The 22,560-nt window shown below is 48.0% G+C and overlaps 1 protein-coding gene across 2 annotated transcripts in view; it reads right to left on the reverse strand.

Annotated features, from left to right (window-relative positions):
- LOC126981305 (nephrin-like) overlaps positions 1 to 22,560 on the reverse strand; it is a 167,864-nt gene that overhangs the window by 16,338 nt on the left and 128,966 nt on the right. For both annotated transcript variants that reach the window (XM_050832235.1, XM_050832234.1), the window contains exons 11-13: positions 19,175 to 19,364; positions 18,910 to 19,025; positions 16,536 to 16,638 (exon numbers count right to left, since the gene is read on the reverse strand). In XM_050832235.1, the coding sequence (XP_050688192.1) occupies positions 16,536 to 16,638; positions 18,910 to 19,025; positions 19,175 to 19,364 (409 nt within the window). The remainder of the gene's footprint in view (positions 1 to 16,535; positions 16,639 to 18,909; positions 19,026 to 19,174; positions 19,365 to 22,560) is intronic.

Raw genomic sequence — 22,560 nt, forward strand, 5'->3', positions numbered from 1 at the left:
TGTTATGGGGTCAGGGTCTAGGGAAGAGGACGGGTGTGAGTCCTTGCGTGTATCTATTTTTCGTATGTGTGTGATTGTAAGGTGAAGCACGAGCTCTAGGGAAATCATCACCACACGGAAATATGTCCACAAATATACATGTTAATGGAAAAGACTAGAAGTAAAGGCGCTCATTGACTACATTCTCGTGGTCATGACAAAATAAATAAGGGTTTTGGAAGAGGACATTTTCTCTTCAATGAACTCCTCTTGAAAACCAGTAATGTTGAAATAAGTGAAGGACGGCCATACGAAATGGAAAACACATGAAAGGACACATGCTTACAAACGAATACATCAGCCATAAAGTGTAAGGGGTGGCGGGGTCGCAGCGGAGTGGTGTGTATATAGCATGTTAGGGGGAATATAGTGTTACGTAAGAGTGCCGGCGGGTGTGCGCAGGAGTGAAGTACAATAGTCTGTACACAAGTCTAATGATGGGGAGGCGCCGCCGAGGCCAGAGGGTGATGGAACAGCGGCACGCGGTGGAATTTAAGCAAGAAAAGAGTGATAGAAAGAGTCTAAGTGCGTGCATATCCTACGTCGCAAAGTGGGGATTAGTTAACCTCCGCCTCATGGCCGGAACAGTGCAATTAAGGCGTCACCGTATAAGAGGAGGAGCGTTACTAAGCAGACGGTGAGGCATGAGGTGGTATATAAAAGGTCGAGGCATGGAGAACAGTACACCCACGAAACCAACTTGAGCGTGTGGCGAGATGGTGCGGTCATGGTGGGGGAATCAGGAACAATGGTAGCGTTTAAAGAACTGCATCTCTCGGGTTTGTGAAGGAAGCTGACTGTGAAGATTTATGAGCCGATGTCGAGACTAAGGACCAGTTTTACAGTCCAACCCAACAAGTTCGTAAGCTCCCTGACAAAACACAAAATACCACGAAAATGCCTTGTCTAATGTTTGACGTTGATATAAAAAGGATGAAATTTTAGGAAACCACACAGGAAATCTCTCTAGTATCTGGTATTGAGTAGAAATAACCAATCATTGTGGAGAATATAGCTTGGTTTGGACGCTTACAATGGCAGGGTTGGACTGTCGAACTGGCCCTATGTGAGGATGAACAATGTATGTGAAAATGGAGATATGACGTATGGTAATCTGAAGGGAATGATCGTGTTAAGTGGAACGGGGAAACCAGTCACGTTCCATCTGATAACCCGCACTTGACAACCCACGCATAGTAGCTACGGGGTGTTTGTGATATTTTGATCATGGTCGATGCAGCGTTTTAGGGCGGCGGTGCTGGGCGTGGGGACCCTCCGCTGTTGTGTAATATACGTGGAATAATACCGATCAACTGTTCTTCGAAACTCCTCCACTGTATCTGCTGGACGTGCGTAGTGTTTGCTTATTGATTAGTCTCCTCACGTAATCGACTGCTCTTTCGGCCGCCTCTTCGGATTCTTTACAGGAGCGGCGAGTAGCGGGCTTTTTTATTGTTTCCTTTTTTTGTGCCCTTGTGCTGTCTCCTTTGCTGTAAAAAAAACCCATCTAGGTAATTACGTAATATTCTTTGGTTAATATATATTTATGGAACATCATTTTTCCTAATAGCTCCCCGCGGTGCAGTGGTTCAGCGTCCCTTACTACGAGTCTGCGGGCCGGGGTTCGAATCAGCGTTGCCAGATTATCGTATTCACCACATCATCTTTATTACTTTTAAGCCTCAAACTCTCGTACCTACACAAATAACGATAGAAAATTGAAGTTAGCGTTAAAACTCCTATTTATTGATATTTGTTTGTTTTTGCGATAGTTATTGGTCAGAAACTACGAAAATGAAATGCGATAAGTACGATAATTTAGCAACGCTGGTTCGAATCAAGGCTTGGGTAGTCGGGAAACAGTCCACCCAGCTGTTCTTTCTTCTTTTCGGGATGGTCGTTAAATTGGTACCTGGCGAGACCTGGGGAAGGTAAACTGTGGTGACCCGGATGTTACGTTGGCCCGGTGTCTGGTTAATTAGTTCTCTCTCACCGCAGATTCCCGGACGGAGTGGAAAAATTTGGGCGGCTTTTCCGATACCCTACGCCCCTGTCCACCCAGCAGTAAATGGGTACCACGTATTAATCAGGGGTTGTGTCCCGTCTTCTGGGTTCTGTTCCCTTCTCCTATAATTCCTTCCCCTTATGTCTCTCTCCGGCACATGACCACAGATGTTGCGCCGACTAAACGAAACTTTCCAGCTTTTTCTCTCATCACAAGCTCAATGGGACGGAGATGAGCACCGCCACCACGCGCAGCTATAGCGTACCCTCACAGCTATACCTTGCCTTTGCCTTTTGTGTTTCGTTGCTTCCCCCGCACTTTAACTTTATCGTTTATGGCAAGAGTTTTGATAAGCAGTGATGACGCCCACACATAAGTCAGCGACCGCTAATATTATGAACTCAATGCCTAACACAAACCTCACAATGGCTGCTTCGTTACGTCACTTGTCCATGGACCGTCATCTGTGTTACAGCAGCTGTTGTACACCACATCTCAGTGACGCCCCCAGCACATCCCACCCCAGACCATCCCTGCATTTATGGCCCCGGCCGCGGGCAGACCCTCAGCTGCACGCATCTTTTTCAGCCTCACTTGAAACATTTGAATGCCGCGATTAAAAGTACATCAACTCCCAGATTCACGTTCACTCTAATTTGCCCACAAAAAGTGCACAACAGCAGCTAATTCTGACAAATGAGTATACACCGATCATGAGATTTGTAGTTTTGTCCGCTCGACCCGTATGTACATTAAACGAGTGGGTAAAAATAACGATCGTGGTGGGGGTGGGGGTGGGGGGTGGGGGGGTAGTGATGGCGTGTAATTCACCACGGCCTGATCCCGTGTTGGACTCGTAATCGCCAGCAGGTACCCTCCCGACATGAGCAAGTGCTCTTTGTCGTCGATCTCTGGGTACTGCCAGGACCCCACACACCACACACCCCATCCCCCTCGCTCAAGGGGGGACAGTAACCACTCCTAGTCAACGGGAGGAATCCGGCCTGAGCCTGTGTGTGTGTGTGTGTGTGTGTGTGTGTGTGTGTGTGTGTGTGTGTGTGTGTGTGTGTGTGTGTGTGTGTGTGTGTGTGTGTGTGTGTGTGTTCATGGCCTGAGAGACACGCTCATGTGTCCCTGGGGTTTTCACCCTTGGGTTACTCACCTTTAGTGGTGCCATACCACCACCCTGGGGCAGGACAGGAAATCGCTCACCCGTCTTTACTTTGACCGGGAATCAAACTCGGGATCGCTCGGTCGTGAGTCTAGTGTGCCAACCACTGCACTTCGGAGCACCATATGTGTGTTGTGTGATCACACACACACACACACACCGCTTCGATATCTCAGTGGACTAAGGTTCCGGCCTACCGGGCAGAGGTTCAAGCCCCGCTCATGCCGAGATTTTTTCACTGACAAAGAGCGGTTACTGTCCCCTCTTGAGCGATGGGGATGGGGTGTGTCTGATGTGTTAATCTCCCGGCAGTACCCAGAGATTGACTACAATGAGCTTGCTCTAATCGGGAGGGTACTTGCTGACGATGACGAGTCTAGCTCGTGATCAGGTCATGGTGGTGAATTACACACACACACACACACACACACACACACACACATCCCCCGGCTGACTGTTCTCGTCGCCGCCAGCCAGGTGCGGGGTGGGGTGGGGTGGGTCGCCGCGGGTGTTATGCATCGATACACTTCAGTACTGTGTCGCCGCTGATAGATGAAAAATTAAATAGAAAGCGTTGGTAAACAAGAACACTTTTCAGCGCCTTGTTCCTTGTTCGTTTTATTTCATCGTACATCTGACTGCTATAAGAAAAAAAATGGTATGTATTTCAAAGGTGTCGATGGCATACATTTTTTCATCGATCTACTAATAAAAATGAGGGCGTAACACTTCACACTTAATCATAATCATATAACGTAGACAAGTTAAATATGGAGAACATGGAACTGTCTGTCAGGTTCCCGGGACAACTTGTGTTTATTGGTAGCGCGGCCCCTTAAGCACTGCACGTGTGTATGCCGGCGATAATGTAGTTCATATATAAGAGAATACGTTACTCTCACACCCAATATCTCTCTCTCTCTCTCTCTCTCTCTCTCTCTCTCTCTCTCTCTCTCTCTCTCTCTCTCTCTCTCTCTCTCTCTCTCTCTCTCTCTCTCTCACACACACACACACACACACACACAGGCAGAGCTTAACACCGAGCTTAGTAGGGCAACAACCGAGAGGCCCCGGATTCGATTCCTGGGCGATGTGGAGACGGAGGGGCAGTCTCCTTTGATCCGCGACCCCGGTCTAAATAGCAGTGAATGGGCACCGGGCGTCAATCGGGGGGTTGTGTCCCGTCTCACCGATGTGTGTGGGTATAATAACGTAAGGTTCCAGCCGTACCCAAAGACCCGTCACCGGAATTCCAAGCTCATTCTGGTACGGTAGCGGTGGAGGGTCGAGAGTCCGAGTGATCACATCATGGTAACACACACACACACACACACACCCACACACACACACACACACACACACACACACACGGCTACTCAACGATTCCTTATTTCCATCCTGATACAAACGGAGAGTCAAAGAGGCGGAAAGGAACGGCTGCAAACCCTCCCAGCAGGCGCCTCTGTGACATGGGATTGTAGAGCGTTTCTGTTTCCATCGCCCGTGATGAAGGCCCAGTGTGCGGGCGAGTCGTCGTCGGGTGGTGACGCCCTGAACCCACGACACCTAACTACTCGCTGCAGGCGGCCTCGTGTGCTCCTGCGAGGAACGCGGCCACGAAAAATTGACATTCCTCAAATGTTTTCCTCGAAAAATGGAACAGATACGTGCAGCTGTTTGAAATGTGAGATAATGGCATGCAAACGTTGTGTGTGTGTGTGTGTGTGTGTGTGTGTGTGTGTGTGTGTGTGTGTGTGTGTGTGTGTGTGTCTGAGAGAGAGAGAGAGAGAGAGAGAGAGAGAGAGAGAGAGAGAGAGAGAGAGAGAGTGTGTGTGTGTGTGTGTGTGTGTGTGTGTGTGTGTGTGTGTGTGTGTGTGTGTGTGTGTGTGTGTGTGGGTGTGTTTTGCCGACATTAACGAAGAAAAATTACTAGTCCTTTCCCGAGTCTTCATCCCTCCCCGCCTGGCCGTAGCCCGGTGCGCGGCGTCATTAGTCTCGCGGCTTGTGTTCCAGCGCCAGGTAAGAGCGTGACCCACCGACGCGCAAACAACTTATTACTCCGCTAGTCTGCTGCACCTAACCCCCGCGGCACACGTGTACGACTCATTCACACCTATTCGTATTTTCATTGTGTTGTGTTGTGTGTTGTGTTGTGTTGTGTTGTGTTGTGTTGTGTTGTGTTGTGTTGTGTTGTGTTGTGTTGTGTTGTGTTGTGTTGTGTTGTGTTGTGTTGTGGCGTGTGTTGTGTTGTGTTGTGTTGTGTTGTGTTGTGGCGTGTGTTGTGTTGTGTTGTGTTGTGTTGTGTTGTGTTGTGGCGTGGCGTGGCGTGGCGTGGCGTTGCGTTTTGTGTTGTGTTGTGTTGTGTTGTGTTGTGTGTGTGTGTGTGTGTGTGTGTGTGTGTGTGTGTGTGTGTGTGTGTGTGTGTGTGTGTGTGTTGCAATTTTTATATAAATTTTGCACACGAAATAGCTTAAATCCAGTAAGCTTCACAAAAACTGCCAGGTCTTTGGTGGTGGTGGTCGTGGTGGTGGTGGTGGTGGTGGTCGTGGTAGTGGTGGTGGTGGTAGTATTAAATTTTATTGTTGCTGCTACTACTGATGTTGGTGTTGATGATGATTTTGTTACCGCCCTTTATCTTTTTTTTTTTCGCCTCTTCCTGCTACACCACCTCCGCCTGCATCTACTTTTTCTTGTCTTTTCTTATTATTATTATAGTAAGACACCTCTAGTTGCAAGTGCAGTTTTACCTCGATGAAAAAAATTCGGGTTTTGTATATATATATATTTTTCATAGCGCCTTAATCTTGGCTTAAAAGACCTAAGTCACAACGGCTCCTCGTGCATTGGCATCACCGGAACCTCGAGTGACGGCGAGGATTCCTTCATCACCAGCAGAAGCAGACTAAGTGACCCTGGTGCTGCAACACATGTCCATCGATGACTGGCCCACAACTGCCTGATGCCCAGCCATGCAAGTGTTGATGTGATGGTTAAGGGCACAGTCCTGCCTCACTCCCATGTTTCAAGATAGAAGCCGGATGCACCACTCACACTAAATAGCACTCTCAATTCCAGAGTACAGGCCATTCAACAGACCAATGGTCCTTTCATGAATCTCATGGGATCACATAAGTTCCCAGAATACCTCACGATGCACTGGATCCAACGCCTTCTTGAGACCGACACACGCTACACGCATGGGAAGGCGGTGGCTGAGTGGTCAGCGCGAGGGCTCGGTGTCCTGGAGGACCCAGGTTCAAGTCCCTCCCGCCGCTACAAGCTGACACTTTTCAGTCATTGCCGAGTGGCCTAAGATTACCCACATGCTGTCCTAATGGCCACCTATCAACCTGGACTCTGGCGAAATTCTATCGAGAGGATCAAGTGGGGGCTCCGGGGGGCAGCACGAGCCAAGCAAGAATGACGCCACTGAATAAAAAGCACTTGCCCGCGCCACTAAAGGGCTGAGGCCGACCAACAGGCCCCATCATGAAAGCCTACCGGCGCTATAGGCCAAACGTAAACAAAAATCCCCTGTCGAAACTCCCGTCGGCGCTCCATCAATTCCCGGAGAGCAGGATACGGCAGAATTAATTTGGATTTCTGTTATCTGCTGTTGTTTACTCCTCCTCCGGTTTTCATCTATATTCTCCGCTTCCTGTTTTACTTCCTCTTCCAGTTATATTTCTTCTTCTTCTTCTTCTTCTTCTTCTTCTTCTTCTTCTTCTTATTCTTATTCTTATTCTTATTATTATTATTATTATCATCATCCACCTACTGCTCCATCCTCATATCTTCCTTCTTGTTCCCCCTCTTCTTCCTTTTACATATTTAAGTCCTTTTACTTATGCACAAGACCAGAGCCTGTGTGTGTGTGTGTGTGTGTGTGTGTGTGTGTGTGTGTGTGTGTGTGTGTGTGTGTGTGTGTGTGTGTGTGTGTGTGTGTGTGTGTGTGTGTGTGTGTGTGCCCGTCCTTGTGCTTTATGTGTGTGTGTGTTTGCGTCTATTAACTTGTGACAAATCATAAATCACCAACGTTTCTGGGAGCGGACGGTGCATGAGCGAGGGTGGTGGGGGTGGTGGTGTGGGGGTGGTGGTGGTGTGGCAGCTGCGGTGTAAGGTTTAACAGACTCCGGAGCAGACAGATACAGACGCGCGGGTATTGTTAGTGGCTGGAGGGCCGCTGGAGCCGTGAGTGAATGAACAAGGTCGGCCAGGCATGGGGCCAGCACTGGGGAGGGAGTGAATGCGGAGTGTGTGGACGGTGCAAAACAGGTCTTAAAATAAACGAGAACCAGTGTGTCCATTTCCCTTGCTCCTGTTGATGTGTCACGAGGCGCCCATAACGACGCATGGAGCGGAAGAGGCGAAGGAAGACAGACGGATTGAGACAGTCGTAGTGAGACAGGCATAATGACAGTAGTTGTGAGACAGGCCAACTGACAAGCGTTTTGAGACAGGCGTTGAGACAGACGGATTGAGACTGGCGTAGTGAAACAGGCATAGTGACGGTAGTTGTGAGACAGGCCAAGTGACAAGCGTTTTGAGACAGGCGTTGAGACAGACGTAGTGAGACGGACGTAGTGAGGCAGCCGTAGTTAGACTGGAGTTGTGAGACAGGCGTTGTGAGACAGGAGTTGTGAGATAGGCGTAGTGAGGCAGGCGTAGTTAGACAGGCGTTGTGAGACAGGCGTTGTGAGACAGAAGTAAGACAGGCGTTGTGAGACAGGCGTTGTGAGACAGGCGTTGTGAGACAGGCGTTGTGAGACAGGCGTTCGGGGACAGGAGTTGTGGGACAGATGACATGACGGTGAAGTGAGAACCAAACACTGAGGAAGTCAAGGCAGAAACAGAATCAGGTAGACAGCAGTTTCCGAAGCTGGATGGAGAACAGTTACATCAAAGTGGGCTGGAGGGCGTTCAGAAAGGCCTTTGTCCTGCTGACAATATTAATGAAGATGATGATGGTGATAACAATAATAATAATAATAATAATAATAATAATAATAATAATAATAATAATAATAATAATAATAATAATAATAATAATAATAATAATAATAATAATAATAATAAAATAATTCTTAATCAAAATAATACTGAATAAATCAATAAGTAAATAAATGGGTATATTTCCCTCGTTGTGATACGGGAAATGACCAACGGTCGTGATGTGTGTGTGTGTGTGTGTGTGTGTACGAGGTGAGTGTTTCGGTGAGTATGGGGCTAAAGACATTGGCTCAGGCGTTGTGCTCAGGCCGCGGCGAGCTAGGCGGGGCGGACGGGGCGGGCGTGGCGGACGGGGCGGGCGTGGCGGGTGTGGCGGACGGGGCGGGCGTGGCGGGTGTGGCGGACGGGGCGGGCGTGGCGGGTGTGGCGGACGGGGCGGGCGTGGCGGGTGTGGCGGACGGGGCGGGTGTGGCGGGTGTGGCGGACGGGGCGGGCGTGGCGGGAAGCAGCCCGCGTGCAGCACCAGGGCCTGACACATCCAGGTGTGTGGAGAAACACAGTTCAGAGAATTTCGTTCCCCGTCTTTGCAATCTCGCAGCGTCGCATATTTACCCGAGCGTTAATTATTCACGACACAAAAAGGCAAACAATGTCGCCGTACAATTAAAAAGCCCACTAAAAATACTCATGAATACAGTGGAATGATATTGCACCACATGTATTATTATTATTATTATTATTATTATTATTATTATTATTATTATTATTATTATTATTATTATTATTATTATTATTATGAATGGAAGTATGGTGTAAGGAAACTCCAATCTGTGCGGAGTTTATTCCCCGCCAGTCTCGCGGCGGTGCCTCCTCGGGGCTGTGACGAGCACGACAGAGAAGCTTGTCGGGGATGTGCTGCTCACCTCACACCCGGGGTTGCTGACACCTCCCTCAAACTAGTCTGTGCTCCATCATCAGTGTTGTTGTTATTATTGTTGTTGTTGTTGTTGTTGTTGTTGTTGTTGTTGTTGTTGATGATGTTGTTATTGTTGTTGTATTACTGTATTGTCAAAATTATGATTACCCAATATTCCCGCGCTCAAGATAAAAAAAAAAACTAAATTGGAAGTTATAGTTTAAATGGAGGAAGCAAGATTTGGAAAAAAACATCTTAAAAGTTTCATAAAAAGAAGATTATCCACTGCAAGTATCACAACCCCCCCCCCCTCACCCACCCACACACACACACACACACACACACACACACACACACACACCGCCACTAACTCCAACTAACGTACCACCAGAGCCTAGAGAAACACCGTATATTTTTTAGATGGCGTATAAACCTAGACTAATTCATTTTTCCACTCTTCCAGCACTCCGGCCTCTCGCACGCCAGCCACCCGCCGCCTGCACACGCCTTCCTTCACCTCTGCTTCACACTGGAACAAGCAAGTCTCCGCGCTATCAACTCGTCTTCAACAATGTTTCTTCCAACCACCACCCCAACCCCCCAACCTTCATCACCAACCCTCAAGCTCCACCCCAAAACCTCACCCCTAATTTCTACCCCTATCTCTTTACACCCCACCCCCCAACCTTCACCCTATCCCCCACCCCATCCCCCAACCTTCATCCCCTACCCTCAAGCTCACCCAAAAACCTCACCCCTAATCTCTACCCCAGTCCCTTTACACCCCACTCCCCAACCTCAACCCTTATCCCCTTCCCCAATCTCTAACCTCTACCCCGCCCCCCCTCGTCTCATTCCTCACAGCCCCCGCGCCTCCATCTGATTCCTAGTGTTATTAATATTATAGTAATTATGCATATTCGTCATTACTGCATGTTATTCATAGATGTTTTTCTTATCTTTCAGTGTGAGAATGTTACAATAAATTTCGTCATGTTCCCATCGAGCCGAGCATCATATTAGGTTTTCATATCTGGCCGGAGTGCTGAGGAAAGGCTGACATTTTTACGTTTTTCTCTGAGGTAATACACTCCATACATTATGTAGTCTGTCACAAGCTGGAGGCGAGACTGGACTACACAGAGCCCTGGCGTCTTGGATATAAGGCATCAAGTGTGTGTGTGTGTGTGTGTGTGTGTGTGTGTGTGTGTGTGTGTGTGTGTGTGTGTGTGTGTGTGTGTGTGTGTGTGTGTGTGTGTGTGTGTGTGTGTAATAATAATAATAATAATAATAATAATAATAATAATAATAATAATAATAATAATAATAATAATAATAATAATAATCTGCGGGAAACATTTTTTTCAGTACATTATTATGTCGTAAATGAAGGATTTATCTCAAATTCAGCACACTCAGCTTTGAATATATGAATGTTCTACTATATATTCGCCTTTCTCCTTGGTTCTGCCTCTGTGCAAGGATCATTAATGTCCACACGCAGGACCCGCCTTTTATGCCTCGCGCGTGGCCGGGCTCCTCTCACACTACTTCTCTAAACAGTAGAATCAAACGGTGCTCGCCTCATCGACCTCCCTCCGGTGATTGCTTGCCTTCAGTCGCTCCCTCTTTGCCGCAGTGTTGCTTCCACTGCTGTCTTCCATCGCTAGTTTTATGTTTTCTGCTCTATTAAACTTATTAATTACAAGCATTCCCCCTTCCCCTTCGGCAATTTTGCTGTAAAAGATCTTTTGTTCAAGTTCATTCATATGCATTCCGTCTTATTAACGCGTGTGCCACACCTTTGCTGGTTCACGTATTGTACGTGTACCCTGGTGGCAAACTCTGCATGAATCGACCTGTCAGTGTCTTCGCCTCGACATCTTTTCATGAGGAGCAACAAAAACAGCTCTGGAAGAAAGTTGGTCCTACTCGAGAAACTTCTGTCATCTTTTGTCCCATGAATAACATTAATGAGGCTTTATTTTTACCTGGTTTTGTATCCTCTGGTCTGCTTCTTTAGCGTAGAAAACAAGGCACATTGTTGTCCTAATACACAAAAGATGAGGTAACTGACGCGGTAAGGCGAGGCTTCACGTTTTAAAGACTAAATTGTACGTAAAATTTCAAAATCTATATTAAAATCGTAAATATTTCAAAACATTGTGACTATTGCAATGTTGCGCTGGGAAGTGCCTCCGTAGAATTACCGACATCCTGCACAGTACAGGAAAAAAATAAACAATGTATCTAAAAATCGTTTGTGCTGTTGAAGAATCTGGCGGCGTCTTCGTGACAAGCTCAAGGAGTTAAAAGTATCAAGGTTTGGTTCGCAGTTCAGACAAATAATGGTGACAACAATAACGACAGTAACGTCGAAATTAGCATCTTAAAACTCCCCTCACAAAACACGTTCATTTCGTGGAGTCCTTTAACAACAACTGTTGCTGTAAATAACGAAGCAAAGCGCCGCGGTAATGATCTCGGCAAACTCGTCAACAAAAACTTCATAATGCCGGAATACACACGTTTTTGCTGACGTCATGGCCGGGAAAGATAACACAAAGACAGACACAAAACAGACACAGGCCACACTGTATGCATCAAACATTTGTAAGCAAAGAAATGTAAACACTCACATCACTGTCCCTGCATATTAGGCAACAGCTGATGTGACTGAACTTAAGAAAGGTAATGAGAATGACGTCCGGTAATTGCAGGTTCATCATCTTGAAATTACTATTTGACAACGTACATTTGGGAAAAAATAGCAACGAATTGCATTCACCGATTAACAATTTACAATATGGATTTTGACCTCTAAGATGTTTGGTGGTTTCATAACCTTATGTAAGAACTGACTTCTTGGGTGCCTTCGGTTCAACTGGCCGTTATACGTTGCATAAGGAGACTATCACACAGGTAACTTTCACACACCAAACCAAGCAACTTTAAATTCTGGCTGAACAAATTACGTCTTTTGTGGATCACTTCACACTGGGGCGAGCACTATGGTGATGTTCGCCAAGTGTGTGTGTATGTGTGTGGGGGGTGGGGGGTGAGTGGGAGGGGGCGTGTGGGTGTGTGGGGGGGTGGGGGGTGAGTGGGAGGGGGGCGTGTGTGTAGGGGGGGGGAGGGGGGAACACAGCCCCCGACTGACACACGGTACCCGTTCACTGCCGAATGTACAGAGGACACAAGTCTAAAAAAGCGTCCATCCATCGCCACTCCATCCGGGAATCGAACCCGGGACTTCTTGTTTGTGAGGCAAGCGTGATAACCACTGCACTGCAACGATCCGTGTGTGTGTGTGTGTGTGTGTGTGTGTGTGTGTGTGTGTGTGTGTGTGTGTGCGTGTGTAATTTCAGACGAAGGCAATGTTTCCAGGAAGAGCTGCGTTCGAGTTCGTCTTGGTTTGAAAGGGATGACATGACACTTGACTCTCACCAGTGCAAGATTTTCATATTGGTGGAAAAATGAGGAATTCCACTTTAAAGTATGCTTCAGAAATACGAAAATAAACATTGCGCAAGACATTTCGGCCGCGTCAAATCTAAAATGTCCTCACCGCGATGATGAGGGAGCGAGGGAAGCAAACAAAATTCGAAAATTAGTAACAGAAAATTCTCCTTCACGAAAAGAAGTAACAGCAAATCTTTACAGCGGCTTCATCAGGACTGACTTGCAGAGTGCGGCGCAGCTCAGGCCAAGCTTCACTTTAAAAACTAATTTCGTGTTCAGCGCGGGCCAGAGCTGATCCTTCTCTTGCTCAACAAATCGGATGAGGAAATGTTGGCGAGTCTAAACAAGTTTCCTCTTCAAAAATCGCACAAAACAAACGTAAAATAAGTCAACTTTTACAAAAACCAAAACAAGAATTAACGCAATGAAATGTTCCTTCCCTTGCTCAACAAATAGGATGAGGAAATGTTGGTCTCCCCTTCAAAAATCACCACCACCCAACCCCACCAACAAAAAACGTAATATGAGTCAACTTTTACAAAAACCCAAACAAGAATTAATGCAATGAAATGTTCCTTCCCTTGCTCAACAAATAGGATGAGGAAATGCTGACCACTCTAAAGAAGTCTCCCCTTCAAAAATCCGCCCCACCCAACCCCACCAACAAAAAACGTAATATGTGTCAACTTTTACAAAAACCCAAACAAGAATTATGATACACTGAAACTATTATCTTCCTTCTCTTGCTCAACAAATCTAAGGAGGAAAAGTTGGCCTGTTTAAAGCAGCCTCCCCTTCAACAATCCCCCGGCACCATCCCCACACACTCCACACAAAAAACTCCAAATGAGTCAACTTTCCTTTCACAAAAACCTAAACAATAATTAACGTTTCGAAACTAAATTGTCCCTTCTTGTTGGCCACTCTAAAGAAGTCTCCCCTTCCAAAATCCACCCCACCCAACCCCACCAACAAAAAACGTAATATGAGTCAACTTTTACAAAAACCCAAACAAGAATTAACGCAATGCAATGTTCCTTCCCTTGCTCAACAAATAGGATGAGGAAATGTTGACCAATCTAAAGAAGTCTCCCCTTCAGAAATCCCCCCCACCCCCACCCAACCCCACCAACAAAAAACGTAATATGAGTCAACTTTTACAAAAACCTAAACAAGAATTAACGCAATGCAGTGTTCCTTCCCTTGCTCAACAAATAGGATGAGGAAATGTTGACCAGTCTCAAGAAACCCCCCTTTCAAGAATCCCCTCCCAGACCTCCCCACAACAAACGTAATATAAGCCAACCTTTCCCTCACAAAAACCCAAAGAAGAATTAGCGCATTAAAACTCATATGTCGGCAGAGGGATATAACCGGATTGCATCATATTCTTCTTTGGCAATAACGACGTAAGGGGAATAACCTTCCTTTGTGCAGCCTAACACGATTATCTAATTCGAATACAATCTCGGCCGCCGCCATCATCACCACCGCCGCCTCCGCCACCACCACCACGACCAGCCTGATATCCGCCGAGGTACCGAGTCAGTCCCTTGCAGCTCGTTGGACTGCGTGGGCTGTAGGCTGAATGATGGGGCCACTGTGGTATTCTTAAGTAAGTTTTGTGTACTCTTCTCTTCTCTTCTCTTCTCTTCTCTTCTCTTCTCTTCTCTTCTCTCTCTCTCTCTCTCTTTGTAAATCTCTCTCCCAATCTCTCTCTCTCCTCTCTCTCTCTCTCTCTCTCTCTCTCTCTCTCTCTTAGCAACTCCCACTCGCACACACACACACACACACACACACACACACACACACACACACACACACACACACACACACACACACACGCCTGAACGTTCCTTGTAGTATCAACCCATTTCTTCCACGTTCACTTCCTCCTGTTTTTCCCCTTCACTCCTTCAGCCGCTCTACATTCACGCGAGATTGTAGCTGTGTGCTTCTCGTCCAGGTGGAGCCTCTTTGATTCCTCTCCTCGCCTTGCCCTTGTGTCCCAACCCCATTGAATTACAGACGTGCTTTTTCTTTATAGGAGTCTGGGTATACACATGTTCCTCTGTTTGGGTCTCGTATTCATCCCAGGACTCTATTTATCATGAGGCCGTCCCCGGAACCCTCATCTTTTTGTTGTAGATGGCAGTTCAGACAAGGGTTTCACACCACCGCCGTCACCACGACCACAGCCACCGCCATTACGAGCACGAAGGTAATAACAACAATTGTATTAAAAACACTCGTAACACAAGAAATATAATACAACGTAATAATACATTTTGTTTGTGTGCACGAGAGGGAGAATGTGTCCACAACGAGCTGCTCCTACACTGAAGACAGGATATCCTATACTTGGTAATCTTGTCTCCCTCAGCAGTAACTGGTATATTCTCGACGTGTTCGCCGCCGCCTCGTCCAGTGTTCGCCACAATCTGTCCCTCACCTCCCCTGTTTGTCATCACACGGACCCTGCCAACCACTACAGCCACAACAACCCGAAGACGGAACCTTCAAACACGCACATTTGCGTGCACGCCCGGCCCTTCATCCCCCAGCCCTCGCCCTCATCAGTCACAGTAAGCCCGTTCCTTTCCCTTCCCCTCCAGTCGTCTGCCAGACTCCTCCGGGGCACGCATTTCATCCCAAATTATTTCTCCCGCGAATTTCCTTTCGGCTTTGTCCTAAACATCTCAACAAGTTACAAATTTCTCTCCTGGAACGCACAGATGCATTCTACCATCTGTTGCATACTCCCTCGTATTACACACAGCCAGCCCGCGGCGGCCGCCTGTCTGAGCCGGTTAGATGTCTCGCAACACACTAACCTCATGAGCCGCGGGAGCAGCGCAGCCGTCCGTGACATTTCCTTTCATAACATGAACACGGAAGGTAGTTTTTTTTTATCATTCAAAGGCTGGTGATGTGGATGCAATTTTGTATTTAGTTGTCATGCCGAAAACTGAACGTTAGATCATGATATAAATTATATTTTTCAACCGAGATGTTTAAGATAAATAATTTAAGGCTAACAGGATGTCGTGATCCTCTATTATCAGGTAACAACATGTAAATGCACACGAAGCAAGGTTCAGTAAAGCATCCGGGCGGCAACACTTGTCTAGCCGCGGCGGCATCGTTACGTGTTCTAAACCGTTTTCCCGATTAGCATCATCGTGCGTTAGGTGGAAGCCTCCAATGGCTGGGAAGCAAGCATGCGGGTCTTTACAGGTAAGCCGATGTGTGCGTCATCAAAGGCTGTGCATTCAGCTCCGTATTGCTTAAAACGGTGCAGGGATTGAGCTAATAGGAGCGAGGCGAGGCAGGCGTGTGTGGGGGCGGGGCATGGCAGTTGTGGTTAAACAAGTGAGCTGAGCTGAAGCAAGTGTGAAAAGACAGCCATGACACAAGTTGGAAAGTTTCGTTTAGTCGGCGCAACATCTGTGGTCATATGCCGGAGAGAGACAGAAGGGGAAGGAATTATAGGAGAAGGGAACAGACCCCAAAAAAACGTGACACAACCCCCGATTAATACCTGGTACTCATTCACTGCTGGGTGGACAGGGGCGTAGGGTATCGGAAAAGCCGCCCAAATTTTTCCACTCCGCCCGGGAATCGAACCCGGGCTCTCTCGATTGTGATCCGAGTGTGCTAACCACTGCACCACGAAGCCCCCAGCCATGACACAAACCAGTTACCGTAGGGACAAGGTGAAGCAGCACCGTCCAGCTCTATATCACCTAACAGAACTAAGACAATAAGCTAAATAGAGGGTGGAGGGACAGAAGGAGTGAGGCAGGCGTGACTGGGCATGACATTAAGACCAAACTAGTGAGGTGAGGCAGGTGTAGGGTATATACTAGTTGTGGGGAGCCAAGCGTTGTTAGCCAGAGGGAGACAGCTATAGCGGTGACGTAAAGGGAGCCTGAGGGAACTATTGGCTTCATTATATTAACAACTGGGTGAGGGAGACGGTGAGGCAGTACCTGATGGGCCCCGGGTTGGCCAGCGCGGCGGCCTTCACCACCAGGTCGGTTCCCTCAGTCACGTTGATCCTCGCCGGCGGCTTGGTGACCCACAGCGGCGCGTCTGCAGGAGAGGAGAGAACAATGGGTGGGGGGGGATAATGACTACTGTAGCTTGGTGACTAAACGTTGTGATAGATGTAAAGAAGGGCTACTGGAGCTCCTTGGTGCTTAAAACTCCGTGAAAAGAAATTTGAAACACGGAAAGAGAAACAAAAACGGCTTCTGTGTCTATGTCAGGTAAGTCCGGCCTAACGTTGTGGTCAATATACAGGAGAAGGCCTACTGAAGATGCCTAAAACTCGGTGATGAAGAGGCAAACTAAACAATGAAAGAGTAACGAAAGAGTCTACTGTCTCTGTAAGCTGGAGTTCCCTGCCCCCCCCCCCCCTTTTTTTTTTTTTTTTACGTGTACACCTATAGCGCCGGTAGACTTTTCTTGAGGGGCCTAGATGGTAGTCGGCCCCAGCCCGTCATGGCGCAGGCAAGTGTTTATAGTGGCGCCATCTTCTCCCTAACACAATAAAGGGGCTATTACATTGAGCAAATTTTCCGTGGATATTCAGTCAAACCACGAATTCCGCTGGCGTGGTTCTCATATTTCCGTGGTTTTCTGACGTGTCCACGATCTTCCAAAGCTACGGTAGATTTCACCGAAGGACGACGGTATTACTCACCATCAGCAGCAGCAGCAATAACAAGAAACAAATGAGAACCACGCCAGCGGAAATCGTGGTTTGACTGAAGATCCGCGGAAAATTTGCCCAGTGTAATAGCCCCTTAACGAGGCGCACAGAATTACTCGACGTTGTGACGAATTAACATGAACAATGTAGCGATATTTTGCCGCGTGAAATAGGGGACGGCTGAGGAAGATCACGCGGGCGGAGGAGGGGTTTTGAGGCTATGTAAGACAGAATGAGGGAGTGAAGGGAGGAGAATGAGTGAATGAATGAATGAATGGAGGAAGGAAGGAAGAAAAAAAATGTAAAAGAGGAAGGAAGGAATTCAGTTTAAGGTAGAAAGGAAGGAAAGAAGGAAGAAAGGAAAAATCTGTAAGAAAAGAAAGGTAAGGAGAGAGAGAGAGAGAGAGAGAGAGAGAGAGAGAGAGAGAGAGAGAGAGAGAGAGAGAGAGAGAGAGAGAGAGAGAGAGAGAGAGAGAGAGAGAGAGAGAGAGAGAGAGAGAGAAACTGCCCTGAATGGCGGCGTGAGGCGTCCGTGGGGAGGGATGCGGCGAGTGTAATACATTGTCTTGAGTCAAAGGAGATTTTGCCGACAAAGGCAGGCTGGAGGTAACGGCTACACGCGCCCTTCTCGAATATTTAGGGGAACAATATTGTCATTTCCGGGCGGGCGGAGCTGCCAGCCCGCCTCGTAGGGAGCCTCGCCCGACACTGGCGTACGCAACACGAGGTCGACCATAACTCACAAAAATACTCCAATTCCGGGCACACACATACATCATTTGGGCAATTGCATCGGACAACGTTCATACGAAAGTTAAATTTAAAGAGTGTATATATAAATGCAGCATCAGTAGCTATCGATAGTGACACTTGGAATGGGGTTTGGCGTGAGTGAAAACCATTAGTTTACAGAGGTAAAAAAATTTGCGCAAAATAAATTACATTTCCCCGAATTGTGGCTCAGCACCGGTGCAGGAGGGCGGCTGCTGCGAGTGGCTCTCCCCTGCAGCCGGTGCCGTGACTCCCTTAACTGCATTACCCGTTAACTCGTCGACAACTTGGAGGCTCCATTAAAAAGTTTGCTTCGCGGGAGTGACGATGTCGACACCGTGGAGCCTCGCGTCACGGCCGCCTCGACACACGTGTTGAATGTTTGCATTGCGTCGCGCCGCAGCGGGCGGGCGGGGGGCGCCGCGGCCTGATTAAGAGGCGCTTCACGTCTTCCGGGAAGTTGAAATGTCAAAACTCGGTGTCAGTTTTCAAGGGACAGCCAGGACGCAGGGCGGGTAAATATGTGGAGAGCAAGTTAGTAGGAGGCAAGAGTGCAATAAGCTCAGACGAAAATTAGAAAGGAAGGAGAGTGTATGAAAGTGAGTCAGGAGGCGAACATGTGCGGCAGATGAGTTAGGACAGGGCGGGTCATGGGCAGGTGTGCTTGGGAGTTAGTGAGGTAAATACATGGTGAGTGGGAGGCGGGGAGGAAGGGGAGAGTGGGGTGAGGAACGCACACGCAAGAATTGCAGTGTGAGGGATGTGGAGACGGGCGAGGTCAGGCCGTTGGTGAGGGGGATGAGAAGGGGTGGATGAGTGTTGAGTGAGGACAAAAAGAGTAAGCTGGTCACGGTGAGTGCAGGGCGAGGAATACTCACGCAGGACGTGCAGCGTGAGGGAGGTGGAGACGGGCGAGGCCAGGCCGTTGGTCGCCTCGCACACCACCGGCCGCCCGTCGTGGCTCGCCGCCGCCCGCGCCACCACCACCTGGGACCTGCCCGCCACACAGATTCATTTAGTCTTCGCCACACCCACGCACACAAATCCCCCACACGCACACACACTCCTCATTAGTAGCGCACAAATTGGCCATCACAAAGGCTTAGTTTGATCTATTCTTGCGGGATATATATAGCAACTCACTCTGTGCTGAATCCCCCGAAGGCGGCGGGGCTGTGGTGGGTGACCTCTGGGGGGGAGAGGGGCAGCCAGCTTGACCTCCAGGTGATATTTGCGGGCGGGAGGCTCGGCGAGGAGAGGCAGGACAGGGTGAGCGGTTGACCTTCCTCCACCGTGGGCGGCGACACCCACCCGTTGACCTCCCACGGCGGGACTGTGGGGGAGAGAGAGAGAGAGAGAGAGAGAGAGAGAGAGAGAGAGAGAGAGAGAGAGTTAAAGCAAAACAACAAAATCAAGCACCACTGCACTAATCATTCTTTAAGGGCGTGACATTTACGTTTTTTTACCAACTCCGCCTCCGTTAAATCCCTTCAAACGCCTCAGTACGCAGACCAACGTTTTTGCGTCGCCGGCAGCGCTGGAAACGCCAATAAGGAAGCGCATTAAATAATTATCCGGTTTATGCAGGAGTAAGACGCGCGCCGGCCGGGGACAAACTGGGAGGGAAGGAAAAAAAGTCTGGAGAATAACTAATATAAAATAAACACTTTCCTGGGCAAACTTTCTTTCTTTCCCCCCATTAATTACGGTGTACGTGGTCCGGGATGGAAAAACTCCCGCGGACGTAATTTACCACGATTTTCGAATAAGAAATCATGGACGAGGCGCCAGTTTATGGACTTTAGCGCAGATCAAAACTGATGAGCATCGCGCCGCGGCCGTGTGCGGGAAAGGCGGCTCGGCGGGAAGGGCACGGCACCTTGAAGGGTCTGGCCGCGGCGGGAGGAGGAGGACGTCCCCGCACCCACACCGCGGACACTTCGCGATCCCATTTACGTAAGAGGCGGACGATTTATTATATAGCGAAAGGAATAACGAAACGAACGGTACCTAGCCCAGGGTTGGTTCTATTTCTTTCATTCATAATAATCATAAGCAATATGTATGTTGACCTGACCAGCCAGTATTCGAACCGCCTTAGCGACGTCTACCGCTCAGTATAATATTAGCCCGGTAGCAGCGACGGGCCAAATTTGCGGCTTTACCGTGTACCAGCGATGGGCCAAATTTCTGCCATGATATAAACCTCCCAAAACAGATGATGCATAAACTGATCACACATGCGTTGATATATATTATGAAATGGTTTGCGTGAGTGATGATTCTTTCGCATTATTTTACTTAGAGGGGCTTTAACCTAACCTAACCTAACCTAACCTAAGAAACATGACCCCCGCAGCTACCGGGTTAGGTTGATGGGCGAGGAAGCGGCAGCCGTTGCTTAAGCACTTACAATATTGGCTGTGTTAATTCAGCCTGTCTAAGCCTTCCCTGTACATCACCGCCAGGACTGCTACAGCGGGAGGAAATGACAAAATGAAGAGCGAAAGTTACTTTATCAAAAAATCTGTATATTTTTTCAACTAGTCAACAAAACTCAGAATTGGATACTTCCCAATATCCATCACGAATAACTGATGATAAAACTTCTGATTTCATCTCTTAATCAGTTTCCACGAATGAAAATGCCTGGAATCGTTTGAACTTTCCAAGATTTTTCTTCTACTCTTTCTCATTCGCCACAGTAACCATGACTACGACGAGCGATTTACCACACCCACCGAAACCACTCCACCGGCACTTAGCTTCATCACCACTGCGGCCACACACGCCCACAGCCACACAGTTCCAGAAATTATGCTAACCTTTTACCGTCCTCGTCAGAAAACTTCATAATAGGGGAGCGCAGTGTTCGCCGGCAGCCTCCGTTGTCATCCTCCCTCACAGCCACCCGCCATGAAGCCACTAATGAAGGTTACGGTTACGTGGCAAGACTAACGGGGGCCTGCCATGCACTGTGTCAGGCGCTCCCTCACCCACACACCCACACACGAACCATTACATAGATCTGTGTCACCAGCATCTTTATTGCAATCCACAAGCTCTGTATAAACTTGAGGCAAATCGGCTTTGACCGGCTATTCTTGCGCCGGTACAAGGAAAATATTGGCTACTCAGGGATTTGCAGAGGCTTAGTACTTGCAAAAACCCTCCTCTTTTGTGTATTAGTGACCGGAAGAGCGGCTGATCTGCTCCATCTCTTGATCTACACTTTGCTCCGCTTAGCGATTGCATATTTGCTTGAGGTATTTTCTTCCGCAGCATTATTATCCCGTTTATATATGGAGTCGCTGTTCTTGATGAGTCTCCTCCATCTAACCCTGTCCTCCGCCACTTCAAGGTCCAAGTTCTTCTCCCTGCCGTCCGCTAGAATACAGTCCTTCCATCTCGTCCTGGGTCTTCCTCTCTTCCTTCTGCCACCCACTTCCATGTCCATTATCTGCCTTTCACAACTCCCTTCCTCTCCCCTCATGACATGACCAAACCATCTCAGTCTCGCTTCCTGCACCTTCTTACCCACGCTCGTTACCTTAACTGTGCCTCTTATGACTTCAGGAATCATATCACGTAATCCATTTTCTTCTCTCTCGTGACCCTGACTCCGGTAAATATACTCCTCTTATATTTCTTTAACCCCTTGGATGCGGATTTCCCACAAGAAGACATCACCAAGCAACAGGAGTGGAACAAAAAGTGGCTGCTCCAATTTAGTGAAGAAAAATGTGAGGTCATGTATCTTGGGAGGGGAAATCCAGCATACCAATACCACATGGGAAACACTCCACTATCCACCACAGAGGCACAGAAAGACCTGGGAGAATATGTTACCAGGCTATCAGTGAAGGCGAAATCCGTGCCAATCGCAGCGGACGGGTTAACCGGTCAGTTGCCCAATATTTGTTTCATGCCGCACAGAATCCTCTAAAATGAATATCAAAACTGTAGTGCAGAACGCATTTCTGCCAAATATCTGAAAATTTAAAATCTTCCACTGCAAAATTTATCTTGTAAAGGCTCATAAACTCAACTGCTTTCAACAAGAGATAAAACTTTAACACTCCTCCCTAGCAACCGTTAACACGCCACCTCTGCACTGGATATTTCTGTCTCGGCGAAGAATTGAAGTTTAAATTCTTCATCTCATCTCTTGCTAAATTGGCTTTCATGCAGCGAATCGTTTGAACTCGCCCACTCATCTTCCCGTCCCAGACACACTACAAAGGGCCTGTCTGCCTCTGATAAGCCCTCACACGGAATGAGTAAACAGGAAACATGCAGCATAACTAAAGAACCCACCCCGCCCTGGCCGCTCGCTTCCCTTCCTGCCCCGCGACGAGTCTCAACGCAAAGCTAACAACATCCCTCCCGGCCGCTGCTCCCGTGCTCGGCCTATCCATTCTGCTGCTTATCTATCCATTTGTCGGGGCAGGAGAGCGTCAGTAGCTCGCATTCTTTCCTCCTGTTATTGGCTTCCTCAGTGAAACTTCGTGGTATATTTCCTCTGCCTC

The sequence above is a fragment of the Eriocheir sinensis genome, chromosome 47 (assembly GCF_024679095.1).
Source record: "Eriocheir sinensis breed Jianghai 21 chromosome 47, ASM2467909v1, whole genome shotgun sequence".
Classification (NCBI taxonomy): Eukaryota; Metazoa; Arthropoda; class Malacostraca; order Decapoda; family Varunidae; genus Eriocheir; species Eriocheir sinensis.